Source organism: Trichosurus vulpecula, chromosome 2 (assembly GCF_011100635.1).
Source record: "Trichosurus vulpecula isolate mTriVul1 chromosome 2, mTriVul1.pri, whole genome shotgun sequence".
Classification (NCBI taxonomy): Eukaryota; Metazoa; Chordata; class Mammalia; order Diprotodontia; family Phalangeridae; genus Trichosurus; species Trichosurus vulpecula.
In genome coordinates, this window is record NC_050574.1 from 9,350,804 (window position 1) to 9,366,448 (window position 15,645).

A 15,645-nucleotide genomic window follows, 5' to 3' on the forward strand; every position below is an offset into this window, starting at 1 on the left:
CCACGACATAGACCTGAAGAACAGGAACTTAGGCCAATAGAAGCATTCGGACCCTGGTAGGCGGGGCCTAGTCTCCCTGGCAAAGTAGGCGGCCGTTGAGGGAATTGGAGGGCGGGCGTATGACGGCGGCTCACGGGCACCATGGCGACGGTGGAGTGACAGCCACACGAACCAATGGGAGGCGGCGCTGAGGCGGTGAAGCAGGGCGGAGAGGGCCGGCGCGGGGCGGGCCGGGGCGGGAGTCGCGGGGCCGGGGCGGCGGGAGAAGGAGCTGGAGGCGGCGGCGGAGGCGACGGCGGCGGGAGCCGGAAGAGGAGGAGAGGGAGGGGGAGGTGAGAGACCGAGGAAGGCGGGACCTGACCTCCGACCCTCGTCCCCCAGTCGACTGGGGCCCCTCCCCCATCCCCTCCTGCCTTCCATTTCTTCCCCTCCCGCTGCAGGAGCCCCCGCCCGCCCGCGTTCTGTCTCCCTCCGCCTGCCTTCTGTGCACACCCCTCCCCGGTGTTCTGCCCCGTCCCGTGTTCCATTCTCCCTCCGCCTGCGTTCTGTCCCCCTCCCCGGTCTCCTCCCCCCGTTCTATCCCCCTCCACCAGCGTTCGGTCGGTCGCGTGTACACACGCGCACACACGTGTTCTGTCCCCTCTGCCCAAGGTCTGCGCGCCCGCCCCCGCCTGCTTTCGGCTCCCCTCCCGTCCCCTCTCCGCCTGGGTTCTGCAGCCCCCGCCCCGTCCCCTCGTGCTCCCAAGGCCAGCCCTCCACCCCGCCCCCGGCCCGCACTTCGCCGGCCCCGGGACCTGGGCTTTGTTCCTCTTTTCAGCCCTTCTTCCCTTCCTTCCTCCCCAGGTGGGGGGGGGGTCTCTCCCTCTGCGCCCCCCCTTCTCTTCCCACCCCTCCCCTTTGTCCTCTCTGAAGCCCCGCCCCCGGAGGCTCGCCTGGGGGTGGGGGGCAGCAGCAGGTGCCCTCCCCCGGCCTCAGCTGGGTCCTGGGCGGGGCTCTGTCCTCCCGCAGGGCCGGGGAGCAGCAGCATGGTCCAGGCTGCACCATGGGGCCGGAGAGGGTGACCGCCCGGGAGCTGTGTGAGAACGATGACCTGGCCACCAGCCTGGTCCTCGACCCCTACCTGGGCTTCCGCACGCACAAGATGAACGTCAGGTGAGGGGGTGAGGGAGGCCCCCCCGGGGCCGGGCCCCCAGCCTGCCAAAGGCACCTCCTTGGCGTCTTTTCAGTCTGAGTCCCTTGGAGCTGCCCCTTCCACATAGGTGCCCTGCTGCATAGATGAGGACCCTGAGGCTGAGTGGCATCTCTGAGGTTCCCCTGTGGGTGGTTAGGTGGCAGGCCCCACGTCCCACTGGGAAGGCCAGGGAAGATCCCCTGCCCCAGGAGGTAGTGAGTTCCCTGTACCTGGAGGGCTTCCATTTTCAGTTCTGTAGCAAGGTGGGCCAGCGGATAGAGTGCTGGGCCTGGAGCCAGAAAGACCTGAGTTCAGATCCTGCCCAAGACACTTCTTAGCTATATGACCGGGGGCCAGGGTGCACTAAGAGCTCTCAGCCTCTGTTTCCTCCTGCCAGGGGGGTTGGGCTAAGGCACCATAGAAATGCCAGCCCTTATGATTACCAATAGTAATGTGTCAGAAGCACCGTCCCAGGGACACCACTCCATGGCCTCTGAGGTCCCTTTCTGTCCTGTGCCTCCCAGCCCAGTGCCCCCTCTGCGTCGGCAGCACCACCTGCGCTCGGCGCTGGAGACCTTCCGGAGACAGCGGGACTTGGAGGCGGCCTATCGGGCCCTGACCCTGGGCGGCTGGATGGCCCACTACTTCCAGAGCCGTGGCCCGCAGCAGGAAGCTGCCCTCAAGACTCATGTGAGGGGAAGACCTTCCCCAGCTCCCCAGAGAAGTGTGGTCTAGTGGGAAAAGGCCATGTGCCCTTGGCAGGTGCCCCCCCACCATGGGCTCATCTGTATCTGTCCTTCCTCCCCCTCCCCCCACCTAGGGATTTCCAGGAGCACTCCAGCCCCTCGCCTTACCCTGGGCCCCTGGTGGCCCCCACTCACTCTCTAACTCCCGTGTCCCCAGATCTACCGATACCTTCGAGCCTTCCTGCCTGAGAGTGGATTTGCCATCCTTCCGTGTACTCGATACTCCCTGGAGACCAATGGGGCCAAGGTCGTGTCTACACGTTCCTGGTAAGAAAGAATCAGGCCTGAGGGAGCCTGAGCTGCCAGGGGAGCCCCACCCCATGGGCAGGCCAGCTGTGGCTGGGGGGAGGGGAGGAGGAGGGACACACCTGTCCCCAGTCCCCCCCTTCCCCAGGTGGACTAGCTGCAGGCTGCCCATGCCCTTGGGCCCAGGAAGAAGAATGAGAAGCTGGAGTTGCTGGTGGGATGCATCGCAGAACTTCGGGAGGCAGATGAGGGCTTGCTCCGGGCTGGTGAGAATGACTTCAGCATCATGTACTCCACTCGGAAACGCAGCGCCCAGCTGTGGCTGGGCCCAGCAGCCTTCATCAACCATGGTGAGGGCCAGTGGCAGGCTTCATGAGAGGGGCTGGGGCAGAGGGCTGGCTGGGGAGGGGGGCTGGCATGGGAGGGAATGGGGAGGGGGCCTCCCTGGAGGGGCTGGGGAGGCAGGCCCAGGGGGCACAGCCTCACTGAGCCACCTCTTTTTTCATTTCCTCATTGGCCCCAGACTGCAGACCCAATTGCAAGGTAGGCTGGAGGAGAGATGTGGGGGGCATGAGAAGGGTGGTTCGTGGCTCTCCCCTTCCCAGGGAGCAGGATGGATCTCCCGATTCTGCAGCTTCTGAACCAGCAGGACTAAGGCCCAGCGGGGGGACAGGGCCTTTGCCATGCGGGAGGGCCGCCTCTGGATCTGTCCCCTCCGTCCCCCCTGCCTGGGGTGCTCCCCAGGGTATGAGAGCTGAGGAGGAGGGGCCCCCAGTTTGTGCCCGCAGACGGGAACGCAGCCTGCGTGAAGGTGCTCCGAGACATCGAGCCTGGGGACGAAGTGACCTGCTTCTATGGGGATGGCTTCTTTGGGGATCGAAATGAGCTGTGTGAATGCTGTACCTGTGAGAGGTGAGTCCGGCCTGGACTGCCCTGAGCCTTGAGGGGCCCCTTCCTGGGGTGGGGGGAAGAGTTTGGCCACCCTGAGCTGCAAGGAGCTTCCTTCCACCCGGCCCCCCCAGCATCCCAGCTTCTTTCCCTTGCCCTCAGAAAGGGAGAAGGTGCCTTTCGCTTGCGGCCCCGGGATGCAGCTGCCACCACTCCCAAGACTTGTGAAAAGTATGACCTCCGGGAGACAGAGAGGCGTCTGCAGCGTTACTGGGAGGCGAGAGGGGCCCGGCCGGGCCTTGGGCCTCTGGGGGCACAACGCTGTTCCCATCTGCACACCTTGCACCGCCTGGACCTCTTGTGTGGTGAGCCTCCACCTCCCTCCGGTGCCCTTTGAGCCAGCCGGCCCTCCCTGCCCTCCTCCAGCCCTCTGGCTTCTAGGCCACATTCTCCCAGGCCCCTTTCACCCCAGGCTCCCTCATCGCCAGCTGGGCCATCTCATTTCCTTCCCTTGAACACCCCCAGCCACCCCTACCAATCATCTTTGTTTTTTTCCCACAGCACTCTGCCAGCCCCTGCACCTGCAGCCTTTCAGTACCCATTCGGACCCCTCTGCTTTGTGGGTGCAATGGCTGCCACAGCCGCAGCCTCCCCGCCGCCGCCGCCGTCGTCGCCGTCCCCCCCGCCGTCGGCCAGCCCACCTGGCCCTGCACCCTCGGGTCCCTCGAGTTTCCCTGCACCGGTGGGGGGGCTGTAGTCCACAGTGCCGCCTTCGGGGGGAGGTCACTGTGGCCTTGAACCCAGCCCCTGCCTCAGCCCCAGCTCGGTCTGCCCCACTGCAAGACTGGCATTGGGCCCGGCAATATGGGCTGCCCTGTGTGGTTCGAGTGGACCTGAGTGGTGCCACCCCAGTCCCTACCGCCCCTGCCAGCCTTAGGCCTGCAGGCCCCGAGCCCCCCAAGCGGACCCTGGCCTTTGGCCCCTTCTCTCCACCTAAGCGTCTGCGCCTTGTGGTCAGCCATGGCTCCATTGCCCTAGATATTAACGGGGGCCACTGAGGATGAGTTGGGGGCACCTCCTCTGCCCCCATCGCCCCATCTCCAACAGGCTTGAATTCCTGGGAAGCAGGGGTTGGGGGTATCAGGGCTCCTTCCTATTGCCCCTTCAGCCGCTACGTAGCAGGGAGCTACCTCCTCTGACCTCCAGAGGTCAGCCTGCCTCAGCAGGGAGGCTTGGTTTTTGCCTCAGGAGGCCGTCTTCTTTCTTCAGCCCTTGAGAGTTGGCGAGGCTGAAGAGGGCGCATGGATTTGTCTTTTCAGGACCCTCCTCTCCTGGGTTTGAGGGTCCCTGTGGGGAGGTGTCCTGTGATCCTGCCAGGGCCAAACTCAGCAGGGAGCCAGACCCTCTCTATTTCTCCCTCAGGCTTCCAGGGCTTCCTTTTCCTTTCTCTCCCAGCTAGTTCCCTGAGGCCTTGAGCAGCTGCTTGGGATCCCAGGGAGCTTGAGCCAGGCCCCCCAGGGAATTGGGGGGGCATAGATTTCAAGGTGCTGCCTCTCCCTGGCCGGGAATGGCCCCTTAGACCCTGCTGGGGCCACTCTTCAGGGGCTTGGGGCGCCTTTCTGATCCCCATACCTTTCACTAGGAGCCAGCTCCTTCAATTGAACAGGACTAACCCTAGCAAGAAGGCCCTTCTCCAGGGGCAAGGGTCTGGCTGTCTGGGGGCCACCTCTCTTCTCCTTACATACCAAGGACTCTGACCTCAGCAGGCCCCAGGCCCAGCCTTGGAGGCTCTGAGGTGGGTGGAGGGAAGGGTGTAGATGGCCAGGCCCCCTCTTTTGACCCAGCAGGGATAACCTTAGTTAGGGGCCAACCCCCTGACCCTAGTAGCCCCCACCATGGGCCAGGGGACAGAGGGGAGCTATCTGCCTCAGTGGCAGGAAGATAGAGCCTAGGATATGTGTGGGGGGGTGCCCACACTCCCAAACCCAGCAGGGAGGGATAGGCAAGGATCCCCTCCCCCCAGCCTCAGGATGGTTCTTGACTTTACCTCCCGCCTCAGTGGCACACCGCCCCCCCCTTCTCCAGGGAGGAAAGCCATAAAGAAAGGGGGGGATGGAGGGGGGAGGGGGGTCTTTTGCAGATGGCACTGTCTTTTTCCCCCCTCCACATACATACCCCTCTGGCTCTCAGGGAGGCCACCCCACCTCATCTTTCTCATGGTGCTATAACTCTGGTGCCTCCTGGGGAGTGAGGGGAAGAGGGGGCCAGCACAGCCTGGGGCCCTGGGCCTCACCACCCCCACCCCAGGGATTGGGGACACTGGGTGATGGGCAGTTTGCAACTTTTTTTTTTGATAAAAGTCCTTGTTGTTAAGTCTTGTCTCCAAAGATTTCTTCGGGTTTTGGGGGGTTATGTGGCTTTCTCTCCTAGTTTCCACATTGAATGGACAAGTCAGGCCCTTCTAGGCCCTGGTCCTCTATCTGGTGGGCACCAGGCCAGGACACGATGAGCTCTCGCTTATGGATGTGGCTTCCAACCTTCCGTGACTGGGGGAGCCTGGGCATGGCGCTGCAGCCCCGCTGCCCTCCCTGGGGTGAGAGGTGGCCTAATCTCTGGGCAGTACCTGAGCCAAGTTCTGCCCCGCGGTTTCAGGGGAGAAACGCCCCCTCTGTCTTCTCCCCTGCCGGGCCTGGAAAAGAAGACCGCCGCTTCTGGGGTTCTACAACATCGCTTTATTCCAGAGGTCCTGAATCGGGGCGGGGGCCAGGGTGGGGCCAGAGCGGGGACAGGGTCCTTCAGATCTTCCCAGGGAACGTCCCCTCCTGGATCTGCTCATTCCAGCGCTGCACCTGCGGGAAGAAGGCAGCCATACAGACCCCGCCGCCCCCCACTCCCAGTCCCCGCCGCCCCCGCCCTAAAGCTCACCCAGCTGAGAGGGCACAGGGAGTGATACACCTTGCGGTAGTAGTCGCAGGGGGACGGGTCCTTCCCCCTTCTCTTCATGGTCTTGGTGCAGCGGTGAAAATCTGGGAGGAGGGGGGCCAGGAGGTCAAGCCGGCACTCCCCTGCAGCGGACCGCAGGTCGGGGGGCTAGGCCGTATTTCCCTGCCCCCCTCCTCCACCCCACCCGCCAGGTGGGGGCCCCAGGCACCCCCATTCCCCCCAGCTGGAGGGTAAACCGGCCCTCGTCTGCCTCCACCCCTCACGAACCCAGGAAGTTCTGGTAACAGTTGCGGGTCTGGTTCTGGTTGGGAAAGCGGGGATCGAAGGGCGGGGTTGATGGCCAGTCCATTATCTTGGTCCTTAGGCGGGGGTGGGGCTGGGGGCCTGGGGAAGAGGCCGCAGAGAGCCACCAGTGTGCTGGAAGCCCCGCCCCCAACCGACGGCCCCGCCCCAACCGATAGCTAGCCCCGCCCTCATCTGGCAGCCCTGCCCCAACTGATAGCCCCGCCCCCTCCTGGCTGTCCTGCCGTTCCCTGGCAGCCCTGCCCCAACTGATAGCCCCGCCCTCGCCTGGCAGCCCTGCCCCTACTGGGCAGCCACACCCCCCATTCGGCAGCCCCGCTCTCACCTGGTAGCCTTGCACCTGCACTGTCCCACCAACCGCCTTCGTGCCCAACGAGGAATGAGGTCCTTTGGTCGCCGCTGCCTCGGGGACCTGTAGCGTGCCCTGATTGGCTCTGCCGGCGGCATCCCGGCCAATGGGCTCCCAGCTCGCGCGGAAGGTTCCTTTCTCCCACTCCAGTCTCCCCCACCCTTCTTTTGACCCTACTTCACGGCCGCAGAAGCTGAGGCAGCTGCTGGTGGGAAAAGGGAAGCCCTGGGAAGTCGCACCACCTGGAGGGGCTAATCTGGCCAACCTCTCGACCCGACAAGGGGTCCTCCAGCCCGTGCTTGGAGATGTCCTCCACCCCAAGCAGCCCATTGTACTTGGGGACATCGTGAGGAAGAGAAGCAAACCTAAATTACCCCCCATCCCCACTCCCATTTACTGCCGGTCCTGGTCCTTCCCTCCGGAATGGAACACACGAGGCTGATCGTCCCAGAAGAGGTCAGAGACTGAGAGTCAGCTCTCCGATGAGTCCTGGTGCCCAGAGGGCAACGCCTTCCCTCTACTGGCCTTCTTCCGATCCCCTTGGTCCCCATCTCCTCCCGCATGCTGCCCCCTAAGCCAGTCTCATTCTCTTATTTTTAATCCTCAAAAGACAAACAAACAAAAACCCTCGCTTGATCCATGTGCCAGGTTCAGTGCCGGGATGGAAATAAAAAGGAAAAGTACTTACTGTCTTCAAGTAGCTAACATCCCAATGGGGGTGAGGAAGAGGTGATCGGGTGGGGTTTTTTTGATGACTGGGAGACCTGGCATATATCTACGCCGTGCTTTAGAGAAGGAGCCAGTCGGGGAGATCGAAGATGAGGGAGTGAGAATGAGGGAGGGGGCAACCTGCTGGAGGAGAGGGGAAGGAAGTGGATGGGATCAACTGTGTATGTAGAAGGAGGGGGTTGCCCTCTGGGTACCATGAGCAAGAAAGGACACTAAGAAGCTGTCGCTGCAAAGTTGATCATTGAAACCCAAAGGTATGACTTGATATGGATCCTATTCAGTTTCATCTGATTAGATTCAGCCCCATGAGCTCAAGCTCTTTCTGGATGCCGACCATCGCTCAGTCTGTTAGCTATCCCTCTCCTTTGTGTTACCCGCAGACTTGATGCGCTGGCCATTTTTACTTTTATCCAAGCTTTTGATTAAAAAAAAAACAAAAAAATGAAGCAGCCCAGAGCTAAGTATGGTGATCAGGGACACTTCTGCTGGAGACCGACCCCTCATAAAAGTAAAATGGAACCATTAATAATGAATCTTTGATTCCTGCCATCCAATCTCATGATCCATATCCCTCCAACATCTCAACAAGAATAACATGATATCTTATCAGAAACCTTGGTAGAATCCAGGTAAGGTTTATCCACATTGTTTCCTTCATCTGTCAGCTTGCTAACCCTGTCCAAAAAGGAAATCGGGTTAGTCTGGCATGACCTGTGCTTTCTAAAGCCAGCCTGGTTCTCTGAAATCACGTTTCCCTTTCTAGATATTCACCAACCATCCCTTTAATGTTCTGTTCTAGAATGTTCCCAGGATTCAAACTAAGGCTCTCTGGCCTAGAGTTTGCATGCTCTGTTCTCCTCCCCGCCCCCTTTTTTTTTGAAAATTGAGACAGCTTCCCTTCTCCAATGTTGGGGTCCCCCTCCCTCCTGTTTTCCATAGCCTTTCATATATTACTGATTGTGGTTGTTTATCCTTCGTTCTCAAAGAAGATGATCAGGGAAGTGATGCCATGACATGCAAGTGAATTGGATTTAAGTGAGCAAGGGCTGTGCAAAGTCACCAGCCTCACTTTCTCCTCCAGAGCCATCTGGGTCCAGTGGCCACATCTAGATCAGGATGACTGGGGATGGCTCAGGATACAGTTGGAGACCTTGGTTTTTTTTTTTTTTTAAGCTAAGGTCTTTAACAGGTTTCAGTTTGACTAAGGCAATACCCATTTAGTGATTAAGGCTAAGTAAGAAAGGAGGCAAAGAATGGTCTCTTTTACCTAATTAAAAAAAAAAAAAGATCTGGGAGGAGAAGATCCTTGAGGGTTTCTGGCCAAAACAGAAACAATTGCTATTTACATTCACCCTGAGCCAATCAGGACCCAAACAATGACCAAGTGGGGCTTGGCCTGGGATCTATTGTTGGCCAGTGAAAGCCAGAGTGATTCTATTATGGATAGTGACTTGGCCAACACATCTGCCAGAATGTCCTTCATGTGGGCCAGAGACTTCAGTTCCTCAAAGGCAAGTAGGTACTCCCTCACTTATTATCCTGGGCATCAGTTCTCTGTCAGCTGGTTTTTGTTCTGCTATTTCCAGTGCAAAGGTCCTTCTCCTCAGCAGCAAAAACAGAAGCAAGGAAAGAAGTGGGCATCTCTGCCTTCCGTCCTTGTGTCTTCCTCTGGTCACCTGTCATTCTCTCATCCATCCCAAGCTGAGGTCCTTTCTCTGAGCCTCCCCTTTTTGTCGCATTAGAGCCAAACTTCAAAAACAAAACCAAAACCCTCAGTGTCTCAGTGTTGGCCTACTGTTGTCCTTAGCTCTTGAGTTTTAGTGCTCTGGGGCCATTTTGAGAAGACTTCACCATGCTCTTCAGTTAGCAATGAGTGGGTTTTGTTGCTAAGCCCTTGCTTTTGCTAAATAGTAATCCCATAAATCAGGGTGTGGCTGTGCCATTCGACCATTTGGTGAGACCAAAGCTTCTTGAGCGCTCTCTGGGACAAACATGCCAAACCGCCACCCTTCAGCCTGAGAGTGGACTGGTTACCCTATTAATTCAATCACTAGGTTCAAAGGTAATTAAATGCTAGATCCTAAGCTAGTGTTCTACTTCTCTCCCTCACCCTCTGTATCCCAAATGTTGCCGTTTCTTCTTGTTTCTACCTTTGCAAGGACTCTTATCTACATGTGTTCCCTTCACTCATCCAGCCATGATTTAGTTCAAGGCCCTCATTGCCTCTGTTAAACCTGAAAATTTGGTTGAAGGAAACAACAGAGCTAGGTGATAGAAAAATCCATGTTGTTTATTATTTTCCCTTAAAGCATAGCTAAGCTAGCTTAATTGTACGTACAAGGAGTCAGAGTATAAACTCTGGCTGCCTGAACAAAGCAATGAGAAAACTTATATACATTATTTTAGCAGAGCTAGCAAGCCTGTATTACCTCATTTTTATGACCCCCATGTATGTTTAACCATGATACAAGAAGAGGATTTTCCTTAATGGAATAGAGTTGTAAAGGATGTTGACAAAAGTCAGTTGAAACTACAGCCCAGCGTCTCTGTGTCTCATTACATTCCATAACATAGTATATACCTGAAGAATATTAAGCAAGGTAATCTCTCTTGGGGTTAGGGTAATGTCCTTAGGTCAGTCTAATCTGGCCTTGTTGACAGAGGTAAGGGTATTGCCTGAGCAGACTTTTAGAGAGAACAAAGAAGTCCAGGTCCTGGATCTTCATCCAGTTACTCATCAAATCAGGCTCTGGGTCTACTTGAAATTAAAAATGATATAAAATAGTATAATATTTTTCACATTTCCTCCTTTTGGTCAAAGGTAAGCTGAAAGCTTCACCTGAAGACCAATTAAGGTATGGAAAAACCTCCATCTTCCTCAGGGGTGAAGGTTCTTAAAATCCTTATCTAGGTGGATTCAGGTTTTTTTTTCTTTCTGTGTTTGGACATCCCCAGAGAGGCACAGTAATTATAAACTACTTGTAAACAAGCAGGGGGAGCAAGTTGCAAGGGGGATCAGTAGGGAGCATGATGGGGAAACTGGAACACCTAAGTAAAATAAGCTAAAGACACCAAAGGTACAAGTAAACAGTCTTGGGAACACAATGGACTCAGAAAGGGAAAGAGCAGTTCTTTGTTCAGGTTCTGGTCCAGGCTCTTGGGAAGGTTGCCTGCGTCTGATGCTGTCCCCTTCAGGCTCTTTGAAACCGGAGGGCAAGGTGTCCTATGGGCTCAGATGTCCACTCAGGATCACGGGCAATCATCAGATGTGATAGAAGGATCAAGGAGTCCATATCCACAAGTTGGCCGCTGTAGAAGTAGTCAGATCTGACAGGAGCTCCCAGAACACATTAGATAACCAAGAAAACTTAAACATGAACCATACAAAGTAAGGCAATCATTATTAACAATGTTGAACATCATAAACTTCCTTGTATCCCAGTAACACAGTACATATAGCATCATAAACTTTTAGTCATGCCATGTCTCTTTGATGGCATTTACAAAATAATCCACAAACCATTCTTAACAAAGCTAAAAATGTTTCTGATTTAATTCTAGCAATTAATTGCACAATTTGTATACAAAGTAACTTTAAATCCAAGTTACGTATTTCCAATGTCCATTTAAAGCAACAATTTTTTTTTTCAGATGCCTGATTGTAGTTATCTGGTTCCTAGATAGTAAAAGAGAGTTCTGCTTCTCTGGTTCAGATCTAGAAATCCTCAGACAATTCTAACTTAATATAACTTAATCACTTAAATTTGGCTCCCCTTCTTTTAACTTCAGAGTATTTCAGTTCATATATCATCTACTGTTTCTAACCTTACCTAACTTTTGTACCTGGTATAAGAGTCCTTTAAAATATAAAGGTCCAACCATAAATTGAACTCATCTTCCTTTTAAAATCATCAAACAGATACCTTAATCAAGGAGATACAATTTCACTTGTAACAATATCTTATACAATTTCTTGTGCAAAAATCCAAATTTAAGATCTTATTACCAAAACACACTTATTAGCTTGAATTTCCATGACTGATAAATTTTGGAGCGAGTCATACACATCTGTATATAATGCTTAGAGGAATCAATCTGATCCTATTGCCTTTTCCTCAAAATTTGCTATCTTATTTAATTAGACATTTATCACATTACATCTTTGCCTTATTACTTTGTCTAATCATTTCCTCCTTTTGGAGGATGTTATCTCTATATCCTTCTGATCTTTATTTGGTCATGAACATAGGTTAAAATTGTAAGCTATTCATTCCTGTATCCTATTATAATAACTCAGAGATATTCCAATATCCATCTATTACCTAATAGATTTAGCATTGTGCTTACAAAACTTCCTGATAATATAAATTTGCTATGAAAGGAAAGAGGGACGATTTCATATATCTTAACAGAAGGAAAGAACTTCCTTAGCTCTGTTTGATTCCAGGCATGAGTCATATCTGATAGCCAATCTTATACTCACCAGGTGCTGAAAGCAGGGCTTAGGAGTAACCAGGTGGGGATTTTCCTTTACAGAAAGGAAATAGCAGAATTGGGAAATAGAGTCACGAAGATCCTACCTAGGTTGTGTCCAAGGTCGTCTTCAAGACTTTCTCCCAGGCATAGACATCCACCTTTAAGAATTCTCAGTCTGTAAGGCCTGCCATTCCACTACTGGCTTCATGTGACCTATACCTGTAATCAGAGCTTAAAACAATATTAAATTGTAGTGCCATGAAATCTTAAATAGCAAATAAATATCCTTCAGATAGGACTGTCCCAAATTTCATTGAGCTAATAATTATCAAATCAAGCTACATAACTTTTCTGTCTTCTAAAATACTTTCTCACACTCTCAACCTAACTTAAACCATTTGAAACTAGTATTCCTTTGGGACAGGAGAGACTTAGCTAAGTTCTATTTGTCCCTAAACTTCTTATCTGCCTTTTGTATTTCCAATCAAACCTTTCCAAATCTTTCAAACCCATTACTCAGCTTCATTTCAGCCATAAGACAAAACAACTCATAAGTTAGTACTTTCATTGTCATAACTGTGTATACTGAAATCCCATTTCCAGCTTCTTAAACACACAAAGACACACACACACACACACACAAAAAGAGGGATTTATTTTTCGTGATAACTCATTCTAAAAGAAAGGAACACTTATTAAAGAGATCTGCCATCTCATCTCCCCCTGAGGGTGGGTTCTTTTTTCATCAGAAGGCAAGCTTCACTAATAAGAACTGTATCCTTAAGACCCACATCCTCCTCGAAACCCAATCTTATCCTAAAAACGCATCACTTTTGCTGACTTTAAAAGGCCAGGTTTTTTTAGGCTTCTGACCCGTACTGTTCTTTCTTTCAGTAAAAACTCAAATCCCAGTAATTGTTGCCCCTCCCCTTTCCTTCCCTTCTGACAGGTGGGCTAAGGAGAATCTTCTTATCTAAACTAAGGTCGGGGAGGTGTAAGGAATTCAGACTGTCGTTTCAAGCCTCCTTACTCAAAAAAAAACCAAAAAGCCTCGAATAAGACATTGAATGGCCTTCAATCTCCCTCCCAAGGCTTCTATAGATTTTAATAATTCTAATAAGGTTCTCACCCAGAAACTCCAGGAACTCACAATAGGTTTGAACTGCAACCAATTGGCTTACAGGTGGAAATTCAGCGAGCCTTCTAAAATTATACAAAAAGATTTTACAGAACATTTTCCAAAAGTACTTTCCTTAAAGCAAATTAATCCTTAAATGCTGGAATTCATTAACTAAGTTGGTACCAAATGTCCTCATTCTCAAATATTGCCCAGAATTCCTAGATATTACAAGTTCCTTAGTCAAAAAGTGTTATAATGTGGAGGACATTTAGTTTCTATAATTACATATCCAATTAATTAGCCTTATCACAATAATAAGGTTTACCAGGACTTTAAAAACTTTTTCCATAAGAATTCCTCTACGCAGAAAACCACACAAGATTGATAAGAATTCATGACTAGATGGTTTCAAAAGTTCTTGTTTCAGTTAAAACCCTCAATTTCTTAATTAACTACAATTCCTAATCTAATAACATCCAGATTATAAGAGGAGTTATTTTAATCACTAGTGGTAACTTTTTAATTTCTAAGGCCCAATACTCTTAGCATTGTAAAAGATTACCACATTTTTCAATATTGCTGATACATCTGTTTGTCAAATTACACAATTTAGAAATGTAACAGTGCCCTAAACATAATTATGCATTTTAAAACTTGAAACAACCCATTTATCAGTTAGGTGAACACATTTCTAAATCTCCATGCACAGAGAATCTTTCATCTCATCATTTGAAACTATAACTTTAAATCGCCAGATATATTCTCATAATAGAAAACTTTTTCACACAGAAAGTCTGTTCTCATGGTTAAATATCAGTATTATTAATTATTTACTTGTTATAACTACATATCACAGTTCCAAATTTTATCACATCCCTTTGCAAACCCAACTCACATATATCAAAATCAGCTTAAAATTGCTATAATATCATTTCTTACCACACAATGGTCTTCTCATATTCCACAATCTAAGAGAATTTTGGGAACACAATGCAAGTTTAGAAATACAGAAACAATAATTTTCAGATGACATCTATTGCATTTCCAGATTACCACATATAGAAATTATTCAGCTTATTACTTTTGGTATTTAAAAACCACTTCAAAAGTTAACAATTACATTAAATCAAAGAGAGATAATAATAATGTTGTATCTAACATATACCAGACTTTATGCTAAGCATTTTACAATCATTATCATTTTGATCCCATAACAACCATCATTATTATTTTCCCTTTACAAATCAGGAAACAGGTCAAACAGATTAAAATACAGTTTTGCGATTGGAACAAAAAGTGTGAAGTTACCTAGAGCAGAAGCTAGTATCCCAGTGGTGACAATTGTGGGAGGCAGAAAGTCCAAATCCATCTACCTCACCCTTCCCCCACAACTGTAGAAGTTACTGAGCCTAGGGCGGTTTGCATCTTCTGGGGACAGAGTGGGCAGAATGCATAGGATCTGGGTGACATTTCCAAGCTTTGCCAAAAAGGATGGGCTACAAAGGTACCCATGGGCACAGGACTGTCAGAATACTGTCAGTCTGTGAATTTCTGTCCTTCTCCTCCTTTTGCCAGGTGGGGAAAGGTGATTTAAGTTTTCCCTACAGTTCTCCTGCGTTCTCTTCTCCTAATCTGATCTGGGAGGAAAGGAGTTTGTTTTAGCTGCTCAAACTTTTACTGCAGCTCTGGCTTGGTCAGAGACAAGACAATGGTGAAAGATCTCAATGATTGTAACTCAAGTAACTTCACCTAAGTGATCAGCATTGGGAGGGTGTTTTAGCACCAGTGAGCGTCCCTGGAGTGATCTATAGTCTCAGGAGTTCTCTCTCCTAAAATCCAACTAACCAATTTCCAAACTTTTAATGAATAATCAATCCCAGAATATGCTAAAATGTTTCAGCTCTATTTTTTTCTTCAAGTTCGGCTGGCCAGGCCAAACATTGAAAAAGGAAATAGAGTCTCAGTTTCCCTAACTGCAGCCTTAGAATTCTCTGGCTACCCGCATTTCAGATTTTGCCCGGTATAGACATTTCACAGCACACGCTCTCACACAGACAGTTAACAGACAATTAACAAAACAAATACAGACTGAGCTCAGAGTTCAAACAACAGAGAATTAGAAGCTTTCATGAGTTGGCTATTAGCACCCCTATGGTCTTTGGGGAAGCCTTGGTGTTCCTGATTTTTCTGACTCTCCATATCCTATCCCTCAGGAAGGGGGAAAGGGAGATGGAGGAAGCAGAACAGAGTTACCTCCCTCTGGATCAGAGCCTTTCCTGGGAGGCAGAGGGGGAGGGAAAAACCACAGCAAAGTGCAGTTTTTCTCCCCTGAATCAGGGCCTCCAAGGGAAGGAAGGAAGGGAGTGGAGGAATGGTTGGACTTCTAATTCTAGTTTTTGACTGATCCATAGTTAATTTTCTAGATCAATCAGTGTTTCCAGGGGATCTATGTGCGTTTGACCGCAGATCTGCGTTTTACCACAGATTTGATCCCTGCCCCCAGAGCTAGCTTAAAGGGAATTTTCAGACTTCAACCAATTTTGTGGGAGTTCTTTTTGGAAGCTGGGAAGAGAGACAACTTACCCCCACCTTGTCAAGGCCAAAATTCCAGGAAAAATTAATCCTATGGCGCCCAAAAGCATTGGCAAGGTTGGGCTGCATTGTCCCATTTCCA

The 15,645-nt window shown here is 50.9% G+C and overlaps 2 protein-coding genes across 2 annotated transcripts; one reads left to right on the forward strand and one right to left on the reverse strand.

Annotated features, from left to right (window-relative positions):
- Positions 1 to 1,019: 1,019 nt before the first annotated feature.
- KMT5C (lysine methyltransferase 5C) lies at positions 1,020 to 5,418 on the forward strand. The gene is made up of 8 exons (XM_036745679.1): positions 1,020 to 1,152; positions 1,696 to 1,861; positions 2,075 to 2,184; positions 2,350 to 2,513; positions 2,687 to 2,706; positions 2,939 to 3,075; positions 3,214 to 3,416; positions 3,613 to 5,418. Exons 1-8 carry the CDS (start codon positions 1,043 to 1,045, stop codon positions 4,107 to 4,109), a joined length of 1,407 nt encoding a protein of 468 aa, XP_036601574.1. The 5' UTR covers positions 1,020 to 1,042; the 3' UTR covers positions 4,110 to 5,418.
- Positions 5,419 to 5,771: 353 nt separating this feature from the next.
- On the reverse strand, positions 5,772 to 6,394 carry LOC118839748 (cytochrome c oxidase subunit 6B2). Its single transcript, XM_036747270.1, has 3 exons — positions 6,262 to 6,394; positions 5,977 to 6,077; positions 5,772 to 5,900 (listed from the first exon to the last, which is right to left on the reverse strand). Exons 1-3 carry the CDS (start codon positions 6,341 to 6,343, stop codon positions 5,847 to 5,849), a joined length of 237 nt encoding a protein of 78 aa, XP_036603165.1. The 5' UTR covers positions 6,344 to 6,394; the 3' UTR covers positions 5,772 to 5,846.
- Between the last annotated feature and the right edge of the window lie 9,251 nt (positions 6,395 to 15,645).